At 42.5% G+C, this 24,414-nt stretch overlaps 1 protein-coding gene across 1 annotated transcript; it reads right to left on the reverse strand.

Annotated features, from left to right (window-relative positions):
* Positions 1–10,826: 10,826 nt before the first annotated feature.
* Positions 10,827–17,401, reverse strand: macir (macrophage immunometabolism regulator). The gene is made up of 2 exons (XM_079179206.1): positions 17,364–17,401; positions 10,827–11,943 (listed from the first exon to the last, which is right to left on the reverse strand). The coding sequence occupies exon 2, from the start codon at positions 11,934–11,936 to the stop codon at positions 11,283–11,285; it is 654 nt and encodes a 217-aa protein (XP_079035332.1). The 5' UTR covers positions 11,937–11,943; positions 17,364–17,401; the 3' UTR covers positions 10,827–11,282.
* Positions 17,402–24,414: the final 7,013 nt, after the last annotated feature.

Here is a 24,414-nt window from a genome sequence, read left to right on the forward strand (position 1 = left end):
CAGGCTTGTCACCTTTCCAGTGTGCTAATGTATTCCAGCATCCTCTGTTCCCCGTGTTGGAGAAGGAGGTTTCCTGCCCTTCAGTCCAGAGATTCATCCGTTGCTGTCGCCAGACCTGGGCAAGGGCCCGAGCAACCCTGCTCCGGTCTGCTGTCCGCTATGCAACAGCGGCTAACCGACACCGCACTCCAGCCCCCATCTACCAGGCGGGTCAGAGGGTATGGTTGTCAACCCGGGACATACCCTTGCAGGTAGAGTCCAAGAAGCTGGGCCCAAGAATCATCGTCCCTTTCTAGATCGAGAGGATCATCAACCCGGCGGCAGTGAGGCTCAAGCTCCCCAGAGCCATGCGCATCCACCCCACGTTCCACGTATCCAAGATCAAACCTGTCCGGGAGAGTCCGCCTACTCGCCTCTTCAAAGGAGGTCTGGTCTACATGGTTCAGCGCCTGCTGCGCTCCTTCCACTGGGGGCGAGGTCTTCAGTACCTGAGGACTGGGAGGGATACGGTCTGGAGGAGAGGCAATGGGTTTCGGCTCGGAACATCTGCGACCCCCGAATCATTGCCAGGTTTCATCAACAGCACCTGGAACAACCTTCCAGGATTAAGACTGCCTGGAACACCTAGCAGGTTCCCTGTGCGGACAATGAGGGCCCTTCATCTGGGCCTGAGGAACCCTACCTCCAGACCCCCAAACCCCCTCCACCCAACCTGCTGTGGACTGTGACTCTGCGGCCTCGGAGGAGTTCTAGGGTGATATTTAAACCAAAATAGTCTGTCTATGTATTTATTAGGAGAAACCAAACAATTCTATGTACAATCAGACATTCAGTAACCCCTGAACAGCTAGAATGGAATGATCCTTTGTTTAATAACCATATTTTCTCTATTAAGCTGTGAGATTGGTAGTTGAATCAGGCTCCTGACATCAAATCGTTAGTGTATATAGTCAGCTATTCTGTGTCCCGCCTGCTACATAGAGTGCAATTTTTAGGGCCATGAATTTGCATGTTATGTCAACATGAATGTAACAATATAAAGACACATTGTGAGAAGTCACTGCTAAAATGCAACATCTACATTGTTTGTGTCCAGGTCAATGTGTCTGTTTTCACCATAAGACGGGTCCAGCCAAACACAAGCAACATCACACGTAGCAATAACTACATGGCAACATAACAGCCGACCACCTTGTACAGTACATCTTTAGATGTATTCACCGTCATCTGGTCCTTGCATAGTGCAAAACTTATTCAAAATAACTGGGGTACCTTTCTTGCTCCTTCCGTTATTTGTTACATGTTCTATGAAAACGATCTATGCTTGTATTGTTACTGAGTGCCCCCTATATACTAAACATCTGCATCACGTCGATCATTTTCACATCTCCTCTTCCTGACCTGTTTTTATATATCCAACCACTATTTTCTCACACTGGTGAAGGAAATGTTAAACTCTGTCTTCAGGTGGGATTTACCTTCAGGGGTACATGGTGCGAGAGCAGCCCTATGGATCCAAGAAATCCACCATTGAGCTGAAATCGCCGACTGATGAGTTCAAGGCTTTCTACCTCTGTGCTGAAAATCCTAATGAGAATAAACGGTGAGGAGCTGACTGATTTTCATTCAGGGACTTTTCTACTGTAGAACCTATACCTTTTAAGAACTTGTGAGACTTTGGTGCATGGTGTTTCTTTGCATTTCCATTTTATTTTATATAACAAGAAACAAGCCAGATGGTGGGTAGGGCCATCCTATCAATTTCAGCAAACATCCCAGTATGATTTAATGCAAAAAAAACAAGGTATCAAACACACATTACTACTTTGCAGTTAAATATTTAACATTTATTCCAACACGAAAAAAAGCAGTAAATAACACTTTGATAAACACGTCAGGACATCTTATTTTAGTCACCCTCACAGGGAATTCAGTATTATATATATATATATATATATATATATAATATAGAACATGTGTATTTATTGAGATGCCCCTATGGACCTTGTTATAAGAGGTAAGGATCAGGGGAAGTAAACATGAAGTGTAATTAGGAATACTGGTGTTAAATTAAGCTACGATGAGTTTTCACTGTTAATTTACCATCTCTATTAAATGTTGATGCCTCCATGACCAAGTTAAGCAGGTGAGACTGAGGACAACTATGTAGAAGAACAGATGTTCACTTTGTCTAATATGTAGCTTGACAGAGTTCTCATGTGTGCTCTGGTGTTCTCATGTTTCCTTACCTCCTCCTCCCTCACTCCCTACCCTGGTGTTCTCATGTTTCCTTACCTCCTCATCCCTCACTCCCTAACTGTCCATGCTGCATCTGTCCTCGTTGTTTTAAAAAGCTAAATATGTTTTTAGCATGACTGCATCCAGCTAGCCAAACCTGTCTGGTACAGCTAGTAGAGAAGCTTCATGTACTGCTTCCCTTTCCCGCTAGTCTGCTGTCTGATTGTGAGGTCAGGCTGATCTGGGATCAGCTCTTTGGCCTGAAGTTTCTCCTCAAAGTTCTCCTTTCAAACGGGTCTTGGAGGAGCAGTGCTCGCGCTGGCGCTCGCCTGTAGAGACTTCTCCTGACGAGAACGCGCAGCTTTGGGCCCTGAATGTATTTGAGGACGCTGATTGGCTAAATTGTATGTCACTCATTTATATCTTTAATCAGCAATTGGCTTAACTGCTTCATAGACCCGCCTCCTGTGGGCCATTTCTCCATGGCCCCAGCGTTGCTGAGTTGTGCGGAGAGGACGTGCAGGAAAAGCATAGATTTTGCGCAGATATTATATTTTACAAATATTACTGGGTACATTCCATATTTCAGAAACACAAATATTGAGAATTTCTATTTTTTTTTTGTGGCTCAAGGAGGGATGCTCAAGGTGGGAAGGTGGGGCCACGCCCCCCTTTATTGGCCAGCCTCCACTGTTCACAACATGTCCTGCACAATAAGCCACTTTGTCGTGGCTCTTGATCTTTCTTTAATCTTGTTTAATTTCTTAATCTACCTTTAAAGTGATATCCTCTGGTACCCTCATGCTATTTTTTCCATGGGCCAAGTATATTCTTATATAAGCCAGATAACTTGGCTGACCTGCACTGTTGTGGTCCTTCTTAGTTAAAGGGCCACCTGGAACAAACCCCTCGAGGTCTTGCGCTAAACAGATTGCCTGAACATATCAATTTGTGCCGACAACAAAGAAAGCTCTTTTAATGTTTTAATCAATTTTTCTTTACCTTAGTACTTGTGTAGCTTCTTCCTGAACCTCTGTGGTTTGGAGTTTAGTTTCAAACATTCCTGTTTGAATTTGTTAAGTTACTGCAAATCAAACATTTACTTGTAACAGTCAAAGTTGTTATCTCGGAGCTAACTAGCCCACGCTGCTATTTCTCTCCACCTACACCAACCTCGTTACGTACCACAGTAGCTTTAAATTAAAAGTATTCCAATAGCGAACCACTGGGTGGCTTTTTGTGTGAAGGACAGACAGTAAATGGAGCAAATGCAATGTAACTGACCTTCTAAAATTTAGTCTGCACAACAAGATATGGACATGGTGTTATGTGGTCAGTGGATCTGTTATAATTATTGCAAGGATGAAAATTACAAACAGAAAGAGCAACAGTGAGTTGTTAGATGCAGTGCTCAGGTGACTTCCCGCTCTTACTGAGGGTTGTGCAAACCAGCATACACCCCAGCAAGATTAAATACCTTTATTTTGAAATGGTCATGGTTGTTCACGGCTGGGTTTGGCCTGAAAAGGGACACTTTGTTTCTTTCAGTTGGTTGCAGCTCATTATTAGAGTAGAGACAATGGTTACTATATTGTGTTATAGAACTCCTTGTTTTTATGCGACACAGCACATTTGCTTGACCAGTCATTACCAGCAGTACTGCCAGCATCACATTCTGAGCAGAGCAAAAATGTTCTATAGAAATTGTGTTCATATAAAACTAATTTCAATTTCTGAGAAGCATAATGAGAACATTTGCAATTGACCTAATATTGTAATGTCATGAGGTCAATATGGCAGGCAAGGGTGGAGTGGTGCAAGGTAATTCATACAAACAGGCACAAAAATCAAAGGTTTCCAGAAAAAGGTCAAGTTTTATTCTGCCGTTTCTGGCAACTCATGTAATTCTCATTATCAAACTCAAAAAGTCCAAAACAAACAAAAAGCGTCCAAGAGGAGATAAAGCTTCATTCAACTGAACAGTATTAAATAAACTCAACTTAGTGTGTCCTCGGTTTCACCAGCTACCGGGACTTCTTCCTTTCAATCCTCAGTCTGGCTCGGTACTTTTCTTTACACCGTTCTCCAGTCCAGGTTAGTTCTCGGCGCTCCTTCCCTCTCCTCTCCTTCTGCAGTTCTTCTGTCCTGTCTTAATCAGGGGACTTAAACACCCACACCTGGGTGAGTGGCGAGGCCTTCTGGGAGCTGTAGTTCGTGCCTCGGCGGCCATTTTGTGATGTGGCTGCTGATCATTAAAGGGGATGTAGCACCCATCTACCACCTGGCCCCTTGTGATGTCCCAATATGTTAATGCTTAACATATTAACGTATCTGGAAACTTTAGAGCATGATAAATGTTGTTATGCTTCTATTTAGGCACAAAAAGCACTTGGTTAGGGAAAGACGGTGGTCCCTAATACATATTTAAAAAGTCCCAAAGGATGTAAAAGAAAAATCTCCATTTGGTATTAGTTCAGAAACTCAGGTATTGCATCAGCTTTAGTATTGCACCTTTTTTTTTCATCGATACCATGCCATAGTTTATATGTCCATCGAGCTCCTGGAGTGGGAAGAGGTGAAACCCAGTGAACGAGGAAAACCCCAGCTGAAGAACAGATGTTTCCACGTTGATGCTTCTGATGTTCTTTACAGATGGATCATAGCTATCAAAGCTTCAACAAAGAAATGGCTGCCTTTACGTTCGGCCTTTCAGGAGTACATGAATCGGCCATCAGAAGAGACCTGAATGTGAGTCGGACGCACCCTGTGGATCGCTGGATACGCTTCCTGTTTGTAGCTGACAGCATTTTTTTCCCTGTGCTGCTTATTTGTTACGGAGGATGAATTCCCTCAGAGAAGTCCTGAGAAAATTAGGCCAAGTTTTAGTCAGGTGGTTAGTCCATGCCTGCTGATTTACATGAAGCTCAATTGCAAATGTCAAAGTGCAAAAGCAAATGTGAGGGACGAGAACAACAACTGAGAAACAGTACTTCATATATTGCTCTTCATTTCCCTCTTCAGTTTGACATTGTTTTCTCTCTCTTGTCACACAATTTTAAATTCAAGCTCTTCCATTTGAACTTACAGGTACAAATGAATCTATGACCTGATGATCTGTGGATCAAAGTAATTTACCATTGTGGCTTTTTTTTCCATATAAATGATCCTTAACACTTCCCTATCTCTGTCGGCACTGCTCTAAATATTTAAGATGGGTTGAATGCTGAGGTCATATTTCATACCTGTATGTATGTATGTATGTATGTATGTATATGACGATAGAAATAAAGTTAGTTTAACGTAATTTTAAAGTTCTCATACAGTGTTTTGAATCTCTTAAAATCTTTGGAGAGGTTTGTTTGTAATATGAAATACTGGCATATCAATGCTTTCATACAGATTCTGTATTACTGTGTTTTGTTTTTTATTGCTACACTGCAAACTTTTAGAATATAAACAGTTAATGCATCAACGTGTTTGTCAAATAAATTCTACAATCAAATCCTTTTGAGTCTTTGTCTGCTACTGAATCTGCAGTCTAAAGAGTATCAAGTGAAATATGTTATCCAGTCAAAATCTTTAACTGCTCAGTTACATTAGAGATATAATGTGTAGCATTGAGGGGGATCTGTTAGTAGAGATGGAATGTGTGTTTTCTTTACCTTAGAATAGGCCATTCATATCCACATATGGAGTGGGTCCTTTTTATGGAGCCGGATGTTTCTACAGCAGCCCGGAATGGACAAACCAAACACTGGCTGACGATAGGGCCATACCCGTTTTCGTGTTTGGCCTTCTACACGCTTGGCACACGGGGTTAGTGGCAATCTGCAACCTCAACACTAGATAACACCAGATCCTACACACTAGATTTTTAAAGCAGCTACAAGGAACTTTCATGTTGTGTTTGGTGGCTCCTGTGGACAAAAGTGGTAATGTTTTCCTGTTTTCTCATACCTACTAATCATATTTTGCTGCATGGGCAGAAGCCACCAGATACAGCCTTTTGCTTGTTGACACAGAAGGTTTGCACATGCGGTTAACAATGTGAAATGGTTGCTGTTCGGGTAACACATGGATAACGTGAAATGGTCCCTGTTAGGTTAAGGCAACAAAAGTACTTGATTTTACATTGGAGTTAGTTGAAAGCCTGGCATGTCTCACACAGAAGCTAGAGGCCTTGTGCGCCGAGAGCTACGCCAAGCGTCTGTATTCTGGCAGTGAGAGCTGGCTGGCATTTCCCATGAGTACCACCGCCTCCATTCAGAAAGATCTTGTTCTGGCTAGAGCATGCATTTGTTTCGGAAGTGAGTGAAAGCCAGATGCAAGTTCTTTTTAACACTATTTTTACATTTATAAACACCTAAATGCAAAGCAGCTTACATTAGCGACTTTCAACTAACAATAGCCAAAGTGTTAGCTAGCTTTGTTTAAGCAACCAACGTAAACTCATATTGTTGTAAAACCAAATCTCGCAATGTATTTCATAAATAAAGACATTTCAGTTAGGAACACTCGTCACAGATTTTTATATCCATTTATTACAACAAATGGAGCAGAGCAACTGAGGAAGACAGGAGCTGTGCAATGAGAAAATAATAATAATGAGAACAAATATCTAGAATACATGTAGTGTATTCATCAAAAATAATTACATTGTAAAATAGCTATAACTGTGATTCTGTTTAGGCCCACCACTTCTTCTCACTAATGGTGTTGTTTGATTACTCAATTCAATTCAATTGATTCTGTATAGCCCAAAATCACAAATAAACTAATTGGCCTCAGAGGGTTTATGTCGGTCACATGGAGATATCAGTATTAAATTATTAAAAACTCCTTCTAGTAACTTCAAGTTGTACATGTTTTTCTGCACCTGGACTATTAAAACATATGGCCTTGCCTCAAAATATATTCCCAATGCGTTCACTATGCGTCTCCTTATATTTCGTGGATAGTTAGATGGATTGTCTGATGACACCCTGCACAACTGACAAATATCACTGGAGGTCTGCTGGTCCCTATGTGAGATACAGTGGCTTTCACTTCATTTGGCAGACACTTTTGTTTAAAGTGAGGTTCAATCCAAGCCACGGGGAAAGCCCTTATGATTTTGTTGTTTTGTTTGAATAGTCCGATGAATTAAAGAAACTGTTGGAATTGTAACGCTTCTGTTAAACACATTAGAAAAGGTTTCATGAACTGGCATGCCTTGTGAGTGTTGCTACCATCTACTGTAACAGCTAAGACTGGTGAGCCCAGATAAAGGAATACATCACCCACAAAATGACCATTTGTATATCAGGTACTCAACCCACGTTACCTAGAATTCTTGAAGAGAAATTCTCGTATGTCTCCACTGTGAACGAAGAATCCTTAAACAGAGAAAAGTCTCGATGAACTGATGTAAAAACTGCAGAAAACTCACAGAACTGGTGCAGTATAATCCAAGTCCCATCTATCCATTTGCATGCTGATTACTTCAGAAACACATGCATCTTCATTAAGCCTTATTATTCAAAGCACACACAAATGTTTTACATAATAAGGTTTCAGCAAAGGGGCATGTGGTTGGGGAGTACTGAGCTGGATAAATTGGACTTGGATTGTACTGCATGAGAAAACAGATGTTTAGATATAGTTTTGTTGTTTAACATGTCCCTAATTTACATCAATTCATTAAGACTTCTCCGTTTTTGTATTCACTATTTATCGTGGAGGCATTGGAGAGAAAGAATGTTTTCTTCAAGAAGAAGAAGAAGGGTGAGTAACTGATATACAAATTGTCATTGTGGGGGGGTGAAGTATTTCTTTTAATCAGAGCAAAATCTCCAAAACAAAGAACTGATTACTAACTTGAAGCCACTGAAACCTTGGGTTAAAATGTTAAGATTTCTCTATTGCAGTAAATAAAATGAAGGTAATGCTAAAATAAAATATTAAAACTGTCATTTTTTTTAAGTTTCACTCAATACACTCGAACACTAAGCTAATCCGCTTCCTCAGCCAGCTTTGACCGATAGTGGCCTAGAGACATCAGCAAGAAGCCAAACAACTTCATCACATTCGCCTCAAATAAAGATAAATCACTAAGATTGGTGTGCAGCTCCAGCTGTTTTACACCGGAGCCTAGCTCACTTCAAACTAGTTAAACAGGCTCAGACACAAGAGTACAGACAGATCTCACACAAGATAACCAAAAGTGTTTCCATTTGGAAATGGAGTCGGACCTCGTTCCCTGCTGATTGGTTTCGGGGCCTTTGACTGTTGGGATTTATTGGATTTATAGTTTATATTGAACCTTGCATCAATTTGAAAACATTCTTCACTTTCTTGTATAATTCTTTATATTTCCTCATCGTAATAATAGGAACAGAAATAAATGTTCTAAAAGCCTTTTAGCCTTAAAGCTAAATCCAATCCGAAGTTCTTATTCAGGGTTGAAATCTCCCCTCAGGCAGAAAAGACTCAAAGGTTTGTTTGAAATAAGCTTTAATCATATAACAGTCATTGGTTAACATCAAGTGTACATTTTCTGTTTGGCTTAAGGAATCAATAGAAGTGCACAAGAGTGACTTTACATACAGTGGAATGGTTCGTACACCCCGAAAGTTTTAAAGTGTAAAAATGTCAAAAAATAAAATCTAAATCTAAATAACGGCTTTGCTTGGCAGTTGTGGCTTTTTCTTTACCACTATTGATTTGATCAACATTGGTAGCTGTTTAACATTTGAATTTAAATTATTTGTATGTAATATATGGTTAGAATATGACTGTTGTCCATCCAGATTTAGTGCAAATTTACAAGACGTCAACAGAAGAAGATGTGAAATATTGTGGGTTTCCGTCCACTACTGTGATGCAAATATTTGGGCGCAAGATAAAAAGTTAGTGGTGTTAATTCTCCAGTCAGGTGCCATTAAACCATTGCAGCGGACAGAAGACAACGAGATAGGATCATTAAAATGAAAACATGGCGTTTCATTTATTAATTTGAGTTATCGCTCCACAGTCCTGATGTCTTTGTCTGCTGCAATCTTTGGTCTCTTCAGTGGATGTCACATGCTTCATGTATACCACGATTACTTCACCAAGTCCGTTCACATTGCACATTGTCACATTTTGCTCACACTGTGCTTCTATTGATACACTAACTTTTGCTCTTTTTTTTCAAATATCTAGCATTTCCTCTCAGGGTTTTTGGTGCGCAAATTGGAAATGCGTAAATAGTGGAAAGAAGTCCACTTCAAACAGAAGGTCTGTCATGCTCTTCCTGTTGATCGGATGCTGCATTGACTTACAGTGGGGTGGGGCATAAACGACATTTTCATCTTGATCATCAGAACATTCATTCAATGCGGATGTATAATATTCACTCACATATCCAAAATCAATAAATCTCACACTCATGTTCTTAACATTGATTCAAATGAGAAGAAGGTGCGCTGTGTGTTATAGACACGACTGTATATGTATCCTGAATTAAAAATGAATCTATATTTAAAGCCCCTATGTCTAGAGAACATTTCATACTCCCAGGTAGAAACACAGCACGCCTGTGGGCTCAATTTAACACACGTACTGTACCTATTAGTTCATTTTCTACATCAGAACAATTTGAAACATGCTATTAACACATACACATTTGGCACAGAGGCTTCATACATTACATGTTCAGGAAATAAATTGAATTTTTAGTGTAATAAAAAAAATTAAAAAAAATCACATTTTCCTTTCAAAAGCAGCGCAACAAAATGTGCAAAAACTCAAGGAGTGTACACAATTCTGCACACAACTGAGTGTTCACATGGCTTGCTTGTCTTCACTATTGCAGTGTTTACTGAGAATGCCTAATTGGTGCCATGGTGGTGACGGTATTAAGGGGCACTGACGTTTCCAACAGCGCAATCAGGTGCAAAACATATCGATTACCAGCTGTAAGGGGAACATACACACTCATTAAAAAGACACACCTCAAAAATACTGCACCCATAACCAATGTACAAAACTATAGATGCACCAATATGGTTTTCTAAAGGCAACATATTCCCAACCAACAATTTGTCAACAATAACCTGGAAACAGATTGTAGTGGTTGATACTTTCAAACCTATGGGGTTGGCTGTTTAGATAGTGATAGTGAGGACTTTAAGTCAAATCTTAATACAACACACATATGGCATCATATGTACAGTGAAAGAGGTACTGTTCTATCCATACTGGCTGTGAAGTGATGCCCATTGTGCGACTAACTTAAAGAGTCAAATCAACGGTCGTAAAATGACTTTGGGACACGAGTCTCTCCCCCACCGTTAACGGTGTAGTCCCGTTAAGAAGGGCTCGTTGTTACGGGGCGTCCGGGTGACTCTGGTCTAAGGAGCTGGTAATGGAAAAGTCCCTGTTTGTCAGGCTGGGAGATGTCTGCTGCATGTCATGCCAGGAAAGATGACTTTAACATGTGAAAAAAGGAGGGCTCACTTCAGCACGCAAGGGCAGAGGGAGAATTACAACAATAACTCTTTCAACGTACAGATGGCATGTTAGTATTGTATTAAGTTATATACATACACTTTGTTTTTAAAGATGCCCATCTTCTGGTGAACAAGAGGTTTAGAAACACTGATATTGACTTATCGCAATAAATCAATACATTTAAGTGCCATAATCTAAAAGAAATGAAATAATCAAAACTTCCACTAACAAAACTCCTCACAGATAAGCAGTTCAATTATTATTGGACTGATAGAAATGGTGCCGGTTAAGCTGATGTATCAATGCATCAGTACAAACACACAACACTGTCAATAAATAGGTTCACCAGTTATTGCTCAGTTTATATAATTCACATTATTTTCTAACCTCAACAACCTCATTACAATGTGAGGAGTGATAAAAGGATCTTCTTCTCAACCGTATGTGTCCAGTAGAAGGTCAAACCCACAGTTAATCATGGAACAAGATTTCTCCTTAAACAACAGAGCTGGAAAAAGCACCGAAATCCCCAAAAGGGTGAAAGACGCCTAAAGAGCGCGTTCACTGTGCTTTCATGTTTTGTTTCTGGTAAACATGCGCTCCCCTCGCAGGGTGAGGTGCTGCAGTTGATACTGTAACACCTCGGTGTCTGATGATTCTTTGATACTTATTTTGTCCAGATTAAGGTAGTCCAGAGACTTGGACTGGGCCCTCTTCCCTTTCAGTAGACAGAGGGGTAGTGGAGCATGCAGACCCCTCCCAGGCTCCCCGTGGGCCAGGGACCTGAGGAAGGTGTCACTCGAGCTGGGCATACGCCTCCGTCTCCGCCCGTTGGCAGCTGGAATGTCGTAGGGCTGGTAGAGGCGACTTTTACCTTTGCAGATTCGTGAAGACCGCTGGATGCCCAAGTCAACAGACTTCGGGACAGCGCTATCCAGGGAGCTGGTCATGGCCTCTGATACAGAACCCTTCTCTGGAGTACCTTCTGACCACTTGTGGGCCAGCTTGAGCAGCTCCTCGCCAGTGGTGAAGCTTACCAGATAGTTTGAGTCCATGTGGAGGATCTGGTACCCTGAAACAGTACCTCTGATCGGTGAACACGGGGTGCTGGCACAGCGGGGTCTCTCCGCTTCTGGTTTCAATGTGGCTTTGATTTCAGATGCAGGAAGAATGGAGACATGTGCCCTTGACACTCCATTAATATCCATTTCCATCCTCACAGACATGTCCTGACTGATGAAAGGTGGAGGAAAAACATTACTTGAGTCACTCTGGGAGCAATACAGCTGCTCCAAAAACATCACTCAGGGGCCATGTTCACTAAAGATCTTAAAGGCATAGTTTGGATTGTTTGGAGTTGTATGAGGTACTAATTCATAATCAATGTATTACCTATTAGAGAGACTCCTGTGTACACTCCTGTGTACCAACACAGGAGTAAAGCAATATACTGTACCGTTGTGGACAGGGCCAGCAGAAAAACACATTTTAGCCACTATCCGCTTCAGAGTACGCTATATTTACAATATCTTCACCGCTTTACCTTCATGTCAGACAGCAACAGGAAGCTGAACTGAAACTTATTCTCTCTTCAAAGCCACAAGACTCCATAGTCAAAAATAATTGAGATATGTGTCATTTTCAGTTCAGTTCCCCGTCATAATATTCCCGTGCTTAAAGTAGAAAACAGTGCCACTACTCCACATGTCCACATGTTCATATCGGCCAATACCAGCAACCTCTTACTGTCTCTCTACTCCGATTCATTTATTCTTTCAACATGTTCAGCCTTCTGTCATTTTATCGATATATTATTATACCTGGGCCATGCATTTCCTATAGTCTATAATACTCCCATAATATTCTAACTGAAACAGGGCTTTCCTGTTATATGGTATCGCTCTATAATGTATGCTGCTAGTACATATTATGCAGCAACACATTCTGAATTACTACAGTGAAAAAAAGATAATTCATAATTTGAAGAATGTTGGAACATTATCATTACTAGATAAAGCCCTGAACGCTTAAAGACACAATTTGTTAAAGCTGAATTATTTTATTATTTGTACAGCCTTCATCTGAATATTTCATTCCTGTGGAGGTTTGCCTGTAAAATCAGATTCTGTAAATCAAAAGAGCCGATTCAGAAAACTTTAAAATAATGTTTACTTGATTATATTTGTTCACAAATAAAAATACGATTTATTTCACTGAAAGGACATGAACGATGAATCCATACGTTCCCCATGCCGTGCTGCGTGTCGGCTTCTCATTGTACAAATGAGGCATGGCTCAAAAACCTTCAATCACCCCGTGAAGCTGCTATATTAATCAATAATCAATAATATGGAGAGGGCAGAAAAGAGCACCGGTGCTCAGGAAAGAGTCATGGTACGCCAGAGAGTAAAAGCCCGCTTTTAACACCGGAACATTCTAAATACATCGTAGGCTTGGAGCGATATTGATTCTTTTTTAGACGGGCATTTCTTTTAGGTGGCTAAAATTGGTTGTGCTGCTGTCCCCGTCCACAGCAGTACATTGCTTATCTTTCATGCTGGTATCCAGTTTGTTTCTTTAAACTGGAGGCGGGCCGACCGCCGTCTGCTGCAGGTAACACGGACTCCTAAGTAAGATAAGTACCTCGTACAACCCACTTCACATTCTACAAACCATCCCTTTAAGGCATGAGATCCATGGTCAGTCCTGACACAAATACTCTGAACTTTTGATCTAAAATGTATATTTCACAAATTATAATGGGCTTTTTATTAATGGGTATTTTGATTGTGGTGTAATACGCCAAAAAACTCAAAGCAGTCCAGTTACAAATCAGAGATAAAGATTTGCATAACTCTACTGGGACTCTATGCTGCAGCACTGATGAACGTGGAATATCTCTGAATGTCTTTCACCAAACCAAAGAGATGCTTTTCAGACCCCACTTAGTTTAAGAGTTCATAAATAGATTAAAATATCATAGATAGATTAATCCAGGGGGAGGATGATCGGAGAACACACAGCTAATGCAGCCAGGGAGTTTTTCAATGACTCAGCGTGGGACGGTGTTGGCTGGCATCGACCTCAGTCCAGCTCAGCAAGTTCGTCACACAGACTAACTTTTCCACGAGTAGGTGGTACCAACTTCCTCAGTGTACATATATATATATATACATATACATATAATGTATATATTGCAGCAGATTAAATACATTAAATAAATACAATATATGAATACAACAAGGAATTCCAGCTGTAGTTTGGGATCATTACGCCTCTTTTATTTGTTTAAATGCGTCCTCGCTCATAGCTCCTCCGACAAGCCTCCTCGATACTCAAGGGGTACATCCCAAGTCTCTTATTTGTCGTTTCCTCGCCCCTCGCTTGAGCCGGAAGTCGTTCTGCTCCGTCATATTGACGGCCGTCCCAAAGCTCTTATTTAGGAGAGAGGAGGGAGGAGAGAGGAGAGAGGAGGGATCTCTGAGGAGCCATGAGCGAGGACTCACGAGAGCAGACTTCCAGGAAGTGTTTTAACGGCCGACACGCCCCCTCATTGTTCATCAGTTATGTGATTGGACGCTGCAGCCGATCGGACTGATACGATTTTTTTCAACATATAAACAGTGAAGACGGATCACAGATTAAACTCAAGCTTTATATTTGATTAGTTTTCTGATTCACCGTCTGGTTTAAATAGATGTTCATTGTAGTCTGAACAACAAGGACCACAAACAACTTCCTTCATTCATAGAAAGATTTGTGTTTTCATGATCTGATATTTCCCTCAATAACTTTTATCATGAAACAATTAAAGTGAGAGAGAGCCGGAGAGACAAAACCCTTTTTACATCATTTATCATCATTTCATTCAGTCTAGGGCTGCAACAACGAATCGATAAAATCGATAAAAATCGATTATTAAAAGAGTTGGCAACGAATTTCATTATCGAATGCTCGATGCTCTTAATGCCGTGTTCACACCAAACGCGATGGACGTGGCGCGAATCGCATTAATCGCGTCATTTGCGCTGCCGGTCTCGCCGGGGACTATTTGTGTTCATTCGCGTGAATCGCGCTGGACGCGCCGGAGAGGGGGCGCGGCTTATCACCCTGAAAGCCGTTCAACTGTCCGCCATCAACCGTGGAAAAATAACCTCTATTTCTGCTCAGTACGTGTTGTGGAAGTCCCAGATATCACGGGAAACTAAACGCCGTCATGTCTGGTTCATAACATAGTCCGTAGGAGCTCCGTGGATTTCATTGAGCTCACCGTGTCTAGCGAGCCACACGTCGGCTGTTTACTACAGCTGTATGAACACACAATAAACTGATTTGGCTGTGATTTAACGGCAATAAACAGACAAAAAGGGACTCCCAAATAACTACGTAATGATGCCGATTTGTACTTGTTTTCTCAATGGAGCTCGGATCGATCGGTGCTAGGCTATGCTAACATGCTAGCAGCTCCATCAACACTCAACATAACCTCATCTAGACGTAAATACGGCAGCGTCTATTCATTGTTTGTACTATATGGTTTAAACACACATTTATACACAGTTTGGTCCGGTCTCTATTGATATGAGTGATCGTAGAGCTCTGGGTGAACACAGACGGCTACAGTCTACAGTCTACAGCTACCGCGTTTGGTGTGAACACAGCACGAGGGACAAGTGGCGTTCAGCCGCACGAGATTGAGCAATAACAGGTCTGTGATGCCCTTAGATGTCCGGGGCTGCACGCTCGCCACACTGAGTGGCTCACCCTTCGCCGAGAGGCGTGGGTAACCCGCTGAACCCCACTCCTGATATTAGTCCAGTTTTTTTTTTTTAATTATTACTTTAACAGCTCAGGGATGTTCGAGCAACCTGTTTGTGCACTTTCTGAAGATTTGTTGCACGGTGAATTTGCACTGTCAGTTCTGTTTTTGAATAAAGGGTTAGAAATTAATGCTTTTGTTTTTTGATCCGATTCATCGATTAATCGAAAAAATAATCGACAGATTAATCAATTATTAAAATAATTGTTAGCTGCAGCCCTAATTCAGTCACGTGAGGCGGATCATTCCTGAGTTTTATCATTTACATGGAACCTAATAAATTAATTCCAGTGTTCAAGAGAAACCATAATCATATTCTGGGTTATTTAATAATTACTTCACAATCTGAATTTCAAAACATACAGACGCAAATAATTCATATATAAGACAAACGCATTCCGCCGGTAGAAATTGATCCTGCGCTTATAAAGAAGTAACAGACTACAGAGAGAAAACACCTCTACAGTGATGATCACTGTGTCTTCATTAGTTATTAGTATTATTAGTTACTATTATTAATACAGTGATGATCACTGTGTGTCTTTATTAGTATTATTAGTTACTATTATTAAGTACAGTGATTATTACTGTGTGTCTTTATTAGTTATTAGTATTATTAGTTACTATTATTAGTACAGTGATCATGTGAACAGACACAAACTTCTCTCAAGTCTCTCCAGCTGTTAAAGCGACTGACAGCTGATCAGCTCACAGCTGATCAGATGTGATCAGCTGATCCTACGTCATCAGAAACAGACGTCGCTTCACGTGACGCAACTGAGGAAAGGACATCTCATGTCTCTTAAAACATGTTTCCTCGTTTCCTCTCTCCTCGCATGGTTTCCTTGTGTCTCTCCATGCATCCCTGGTGGGAGGGACTAAGACGCAAGGGAAGGACGCTAGTGAGGGAAACGGGGATGCAATTAAGAGACTTGGGATGTACCCAAGATGAATTTTGGATTTAGGGTGTCCTTCAAGATGGAGTGCTGCCCTCGAGTTCCGAGTCACAAGCCGAAGGAGCGAGGAGGCACAAAACCGGGCAATGAGAAAGGGCCCGTGTAGTTGCATCACGCACACAGAAACCACGCCCACAGCAGCTGGTAGCTCCTCACAGGATGCTGATTGGTCCGCTCACTGGCCGAACACAGACTCATTACTTCAAGCCTGACCAGATGCATTTACATTGTGTGAGAGGATCGAGCAAGGCAGTTCAGCTAGGTGCTAAGTGAGCAAAGAGTCGTAATGTATGTTGTAAAACCATTTATGTAACAAAGAAACATCTTGGTTTGGACTGCTGTCATTATTAAGGTTACATCACGTAGATCAAATATAGATGGCCCAGCACACAGAGAGATGAGAGCGACTAGAAGCCGCAGCAGAATGCCCATGGACGCCATGGCGCAGCTCACTGACTAGTCATCACAGTCATCACAGTCACATCTCAGGCTTCACACTAACAGACCCGCAATAGGCGCGCAGCTGCTTCTTACATCTATTGGAGCGTCTTTAAAGCCGTAGCACAACGTGTCCCAGAAAAAGATGGCTGTTGCAAAAAACGACAGACCGGGTTTGTCTTGTCCGCGGCTACATGGAGCCCAGCTGACCGGACTGTCCGCACGAATAACGTCTTCATACGATGTGGTCATTAGGGTTACACCCACGCGACGCATCGATCGTTTTAAACACTCCGTCTTATCAGACAAGATGAGGTCGTGGGCGCGTCTGCTGCTGTTTGGATGGGAGACGCTGGTCCTCGCTTTAATACTCATCAGACATCTCTGGGGCTCATGGCCGCGACGATACTGACGATTTACACAATACAAACAATACAAACCTGTTTGGCAGAGAGGAGAATCCGATGTCCAACCTTCCCGTCTGCGGCTCTATGCGTTCTCACGCCGGTGTTCCGTCAACAGCAGCAGCAGCAAAAGGAACACTTCCGGTCTATTTGTCAGAAAAAAACAATTATTCATTATTTACAGTATTTTTCGGTGGTAATAACTAGGCTACAATTTTCACGAGTGTCTTTAAAATAAACAAAGAAAACATATTTGGCTGATTTGCTCAACATATTATTCATTGCAGTTTACATAACAGCTGATCATTTGATCTAGTTACAGCATACAGCCCGTTTCTATCAGGTAGAGAAAACTGTCATAATTATGAGAAATAAATCAAAATTATTAAAACAAATTACAGTTTCTGAAGTGTTTATCTGGTGTTGCAGCTTAACTAACAACCATGCTTAGTTAGTAGCTGCTGGTGTATATTAGACAATATCCTTCATCAATAAAGCATGGTGTTGTTCATTTGTGCCACTAGATGGTGCCCATTCACAGTGAATGAGATGGGTTAGAATTGAATACTTCCCTGTGATGACTTGCTCATACAAGATGGTTACATCAGTCTCCAGAGAACTCTTTGAGTCTCACCCGCACTGATGATCCACTTTTATGCCCATTTTTGGATTAAGTCATGTTAGACCAGGAACCAAGAAACAGTCACGTTAGACCAGGGAGATGAGACAACAGCAGTGGCGGCTGGCCAATAGAGGGCCATGGCCCCACCTTGAGCGCCCCTCCTTGAGCTACAAAAACAAAAAAGTTAATTTTGAGAGGCTAGTTTAGCCTCTCAGAAGTGCGGGGCGTCAGCTGTTGTTTGTTTTTGTTTTGTTTTGTTCCGGTTCAGAGGTCACAGTCCGTTGTCTCCTACGTGAGCGCAGTCCACCAAAAACATTATATTTCCCACAATTTAAGCTTCTGCATTTTCCAAATGCACTAGTATTATTCAAACGTATTGTTCGGTTCGTAAGCCTCGTACCGAACGGTTTAATACGAATACGTGTATCGTTAAACCCAGTGGCGGCTGGCCAATAGAGGGCCATGGGGCGTGGCCCCACCTTGAGCGCCCCTCCTTGAGCTTAAAAAAAAATATTTTTGAAATATGGAATGTAACCAGTAATATTTGTAAAATATTATATCTGCGCAAAATATATGCTTTTCCTGCTCGTCTTCTCCGCCTGTCTGCACGTCTCAGCAGCGCTGGGGCCATCGAGAAATGGCCCAAAAGAGGCGGGTCTATGAAGCAGTTTAGCCAATTGCTGAACCTCTTAAACTCCAGCCCTATTTTTAGGCCTCTGCTAAAAAATTCCATACCAATACAATAGAGAGTGTAAATCTCTAACTACAAGGTCTATTTGAATAATGTTGATGTTATAATAACAGAAACACTTGTGAGATTTGATCAGATGTGTAAATATCAGTGTATATGTTACTGGTTAATAGTAAATGAAGATGGCACACAGCTCAAATTGGAAATGTTCAGGTTCGCCTGAAAAAAAAGCACTTTTATTGATATTATTTATTTGAAATATTGCAGCTGAAAGCCTCCCAAACACTCCCAAATCATAGCACAACATGTCAGTAGTCTCACAAAAAAAGATGTGGCTTTGATAAAGTGAAGCAAGCCAACGATATAGAGGTTTAAGTATGGAGAGATCAAGCGAGGTCAAGCCAAATTCTCATTTTGGAACCAGCTGTTGCAGCTGTTCCATTGTACTTTTATATACTATATAACTATATATTTCACTTGTTGTATCACTAATAGTGTTCAATCTAACCTAATACAGCAGTTTGGCATCATTTTGAGAGCCTGAATCCTCTCTAAGGCTGTAAACCATGGATGATTCTCGTCTGAGCTCCAGTCTTCATGTGTGTGTTGGAAGCTCAGGAAGCCTATGATTGGCCAATTTTAGAAAATGACACCATTTTAGACGCGTCAGAGTCTTAGGAATGCGGTAGTGAAAGCCTGGTGTTGTTGACAGTCTTTAGCCAGTAAAAATCGAAAAAACGCCGCTCAACCCCAAGCCTAAAATTCCATTTGCCAAAAGTCTGACCCCCCCCCCCCCTCCCCCCCCCGGGTCGAAGAAGTTAGGTTGACCCCCCTTTCACCAGGAAACAGAGGAGAGAGACACAGGACATGCATAGGAGCAGTGTTTAGCCGGCAAACGGGGAATTATGCCGGTCTTTTCGTGATTCTTCGTAAAGGTATGGTCCTGCCTGGATTTTTTTTATTGTGGTACATCTTCTTGTTGCTTATTAGTTGTGTATAGTTGTGTTTGGAGTGTGTAAAAAGTGACTTACATGCTAGTGTTGCCCAGATGTTGCTGTTTAATCTGGTATATAACGTGTATAAATAGCTCTCAATATGTACATTTATTTGATGGTATATGCTACCCCCTCTGAGCCCGAGAGCTCCCAAATTTGGGGGCGTTTCTTTGGGATTAAAGAAATTGAAGCCTGAATTGAAGAGCGTCATTAAACATATCAAATATAGGTCCTGTCGGGATACTGTTCATTGCTTTAAAGAAGTCAACAGAAAACCCTTTTAGGCTTGGGGATTTCCCTCTTTGCTTAGACTGAATAGTTCAGGAAATGTTGTTGGTTGTTTGGTCAGGCCTTTCAATCAAGGCTAATGGTGGGGATTTCTATGTCACTGAAAAATAAATCGAGAATATATATATTTGCACTTTATTAGTCTGAAAATCAGCTGTTTATATCTGATGGATTAGTGAGGATGTCACCAAAAGGGAAGCAGGTTTGAGAGATAGCATTTTGGACCCTCTGTTTCCTCAAGTGCAGAAATACTTTGTGATACTTTCATATGAGCAGAATTGATTGTTAGCTAAAATCACAAATTATCCGAATGGGTTTTCGATTGTGGTGGAAGATTTAAATTGTACGTTATTTCGGATAAGAAGGGCTACACCTCTGGCATTACTCTGAAATTAACAGTGAAAGATTTAAGATCCAAGGCCTCTTAAGGCAAGGGTGTTGATTTAATTCAAGTGCTGCCAGGAATGAAATGAACCTTGAAAAGTTCAAATGAACATAGAGTACCTACTGAAAAGGAATAATGATTCAGAACTAAACCGAGCACTAATGGGGGATCCCCTGACGGTGCATACTCACATCCAACAAGATTGTACTCAAGGGTGTATAGCCTTGTGAGCACAGTGAAAATACAAACACATACACAAGCACTGGATTAAGTGAAGTCTCCATATCATTTTAATTAATTAAAAAAGGAAGGGGGTAATAAGTGGACCCTATGTCATATTTCTTTGCAACGTGCGCTCACTGTGCAACAAACTGGATGAACTTCAGCTACTGATGGGGAAAAATAGAGACTTTTCTTCATCTTCCGTTTTGTGCTTCACTGAGACCTGGCTCTGTGGAACGGTACCCGACTGCGCTCCAGCTCGCTGGCTTTGAGCTGTTCAGAGCGGACCGTGACACAAGTAGACATGGCTGTAGGCATGGAGGAAGTAGAGGACATGGGGGCAGAGGAGGTACAATCCAACACATGCTTTGTCTGTCGAAAACATGGACATTGGGCGAAAGACTGTGAGATATCTATGTTTAAAAGCGCTCCTAGCGATGGATATTATGTGATACAATATGTTTACTTGTGGAAGGTTTAAACTAAAAGGAGAGTTACTGAATGTATTGTGCACTGTGAAAGAAACCAGACGTCTCATGACACCACCATAAAAGGTAATAAATGTTGCTGGGACAGGAACGGAGGCAAGCTTCAAGAGGGGGGAGAAACGGCTGCATCAGTGTCTGACCACAGACAACAGGTCACAGGGCAGGAAGAACAGATCAGGTTTCAGCCAATCGATGAGCTGATCGATGTGGTGAAGAATGTGAAATATGAGACATTTCAGAGACTCCTGGAACAAAAGAGTTTGAATCCCCGGAGATGGGCAAACCTCCTCCAGACCATCGGGCAGATACACCAGTCTGTCAGGTGGTACGGATTAGGTCTCAATTCCATGGAATATAGATATACATTTTGTTATTCATAGTGTGATTCAGTTTGTAAGCGCATTCGCTGCGCCATCTTAGGTATATCTAAGATGGCGCAGCGGACGGCTGCCTCGGTGTGTTGGTGCTCATTGTTTTGTGTTGTTTTTGTTGTAAATACTGTTTTCTGCTGCGATACCCGGAGCTCTTTCACCAGAGAGGAGCTCATAAACATCAGGGGAACAACTCCAGCGGACTTACTTCCAACTCTTCTGTTAACCTCTGTGAAATTACTGGACATTTTCGTTAAAGGTGCGCTCACCTTAACCCATGCAGTGAAGCACCGTTGGAGAGGGAAACGTGCCAGCGTGCTTGTAAGTCTCCACTCACGTGGATTTCGCACACTGCTGCCGGGCATTTTTCTCTCCAACGTCCGCTCACTGTGCAACAAACTGGACGAACTTCAGCTACTGGTGGGGAGAGACAGAGACTTTTCTTCATCCTCCGTTTTGTACTTCACTGAGACCTGGCTCTGTGGATTGATGCCCGACTCCGAGTTCCAGCTGGCTGGCTTCCAGTTGTTAGGAGCGGATCGCGACATGGAGCTCTCCGGCAAATCGAAAGGTGGAGGAATCTGTTTCTATACCAACAGTGGCTGGTGCAACGATGTGACAGTAATTCTACAGCATTCCTGATCTGGAATCTTTCATCATAAACTGTAAACCCTTCTACTCCCCCCGTGAGTTCGCTTCTGTCGCTAAAAGCAACTTAACGAATTGAGTTTGAGGCGTTTACTTAGATTCAAGCAATAATTTTATTTATCACAGAGATATTAGCCGAGCAGTTAAACGTGCACGGTCCTAACAGTTCCTCTCCGATTGAGAGCAACGTGAAAAGGCGCTTGGACACCGCAGCGCGGTAAGTTTTGTTGGTTCTCCTTAAAGGAGCCATTGGTCAAAGTCAAGGTGCAGGCGGGATCGATTTTAGCAGAGCGACGGCCTGGTTGGAGCTCTGAGCATATCCGCTCACACTGGCTCTCGTCCGGGATCCTCCTTCGATGCATCATCAGTGTGTGTGTATGTTGTGAAAGCCTAGCCTAACAGGCTCCAAAGTGTGTAATCTACGTTTTGCTATCCCAAGCTGTGGTACGTACTGTTCTCAGCTGGCAGTTTACTCCAAGATTTGATATCAGTGTATAGTTGCCCAAGCGTGGCCTTCAGAGTTACAGTTTTCTCATTCCTTTGTACAGGCGAGTGCTAGAACGCCCCGCTTGGAGTTTTAAACCTTCATAACCTGTAACTCGCAACTCCGCTAATTAGCACATAAAGCTCTGATTAAATTTATTTACCTAACACTTCATTCATACTGGTCGGTGTTTACATGCCGCCGCAGGTCAACGTGCAGGAGGCACAGCGGACACTCGCCGACCAGATAGTGTGTGGAGCGGACCAACCCGGACTCTTTAGTTATTGTCCTTGGTGACTTTAACAAAGGAAATCTCAGTCATGAACTCCCCAAATACAGACAGTTCAAATGCTCAACCAGAGAGGAGAACATTCTAGATCACTGCTACACAACAATCAGCGGGGCCCATCACGCCGTCCCTCGTGCTGCACTGGGACTCTCTGACCACGTCATGGTCCATCTGATTCCTGCATACAGGCAGAAATTAAAGCTCTGTAAACCTGTGGTGAGGAAACCCAAGCAGTGGACCAGTGAAGCTCTGGAGGATCTTCGGGCGTGCTTGGACTGTACAGACTGGGATGTCTTCAGGACTGCTACCAACAGTCTGGATGACTACACAGAGGCTGTGACTTCATATATCAGCTTCTGTGAGGACAGCTGTGTTCCATCAAGCACCAGGGTGAGTTACAACAATGACAAACCCTGGTTCACAGCAGAACTCAGACAGCTAAGGCTGCACAAGGATCAGGCATTTAGGAGTGGGGACAAGGACTTGAACAAAGAGGCAAAATACAGGTTTAGTAAGGCGGTGAGAGATGCTAAACGACTGTACTCTGAGAAACTGCAACACCAGCTCTCAGCAAGTGACTCTGCTTCTGTCTGGAGACGCCTCAGACAGATCACCAACTACAAGCCTAAAACCCCCCCACTCTATGAATGACCTCCGCCTGGCAGACGAGCTGAACGAGTTCTACTGTAGATTTGAAAGACAATGGGACAGTCCTGACTCCATCCCCCACAGCTCCATCAACCAGCCCACCAGCCCCCCCCCCCCCCCCCCCCCCCAGCTCAGCAGGGGGCCATGACTCTGTACCAGCCTCCTGCTTCAAGGCCTCCACCATCATCCCCGTCCCCAAAAAAACTAGGATCACAGGACTCAATGACTACACGCCCGTCGCCCTGACCTCTGTGGTCATGAAGTCTTTTGAACGCCTAGTCCTGTCCCACCTAAAACCCCTCACTGACCCACTCCTGGACCCCCTGCAGTTCGCCTACAGAGCCAACAGGTCTGTAGATGACACAGTCAACTTGGCCCTTCATTTCATCCTCCAGCATCTGGACTCCCCAGGAAACTATGCCAGGATCCTGTTTGTGGACTTCAGCTCTGCTTTCAACACCAATATCCCGTCTCTGCTGCATAGCAAGCTCTCCCAGCTGCACGTGCCCGACTCCACCTGCAAGTGGATCACAGACTTCCTGTCTGACAGGAAGCAGCGCGTGATGCTGGGAAAACACGTCTCAGCCTCTCGGACCGTCAGCACCGGTTCCCCCCAAGGCTGCGTTCTTTCCCCTCTGCTCTTCTCCCTGTACACCAACAGCTGCACCTCCAGTCACCAGTCCGTCAAGCTCCTGAAGTTTGCGGATGACACCACCCTCATTGGACTCATCTCTGGTGGGGTCCATCATAACCCAGGACCTCAAGTGGGAGCTGAACATCAGCAAGAAAGATTGCAGCCGACCCCTCTCCCTTCATATTCTAATACACTTGTCACTTTTACATTACACTTACATTACACTTGTTTACAGTCCTGTTATCTGTTGTTGTGCTCTTTATTTTATATTCTTTCAAATTCTATTGTACATTTTAATATGTTTCTATTTCTTGCACTGTGT

Source organism: Pholis gunnellus (genome assembly GCF_910591455.1).
Source record: "Pholis gunnellus genome assembly, chromosome: 18".
Lineage (NCBI taxonomy): Eukaryota > Metazoa > Chordata > Actinopteri > Perciformes > Pholidae > Pholis > Pholis gunnellus.

Bases quoted from the DNA above. Each gene is read 5' to 3' on its own strand.
- macir (XM_079179206.1), bottom strand. From the start codon at position 11,936: ATGTCTGTGAGGATGGAAATGGATATTAATGGAGTGTCAAGGGCACAT.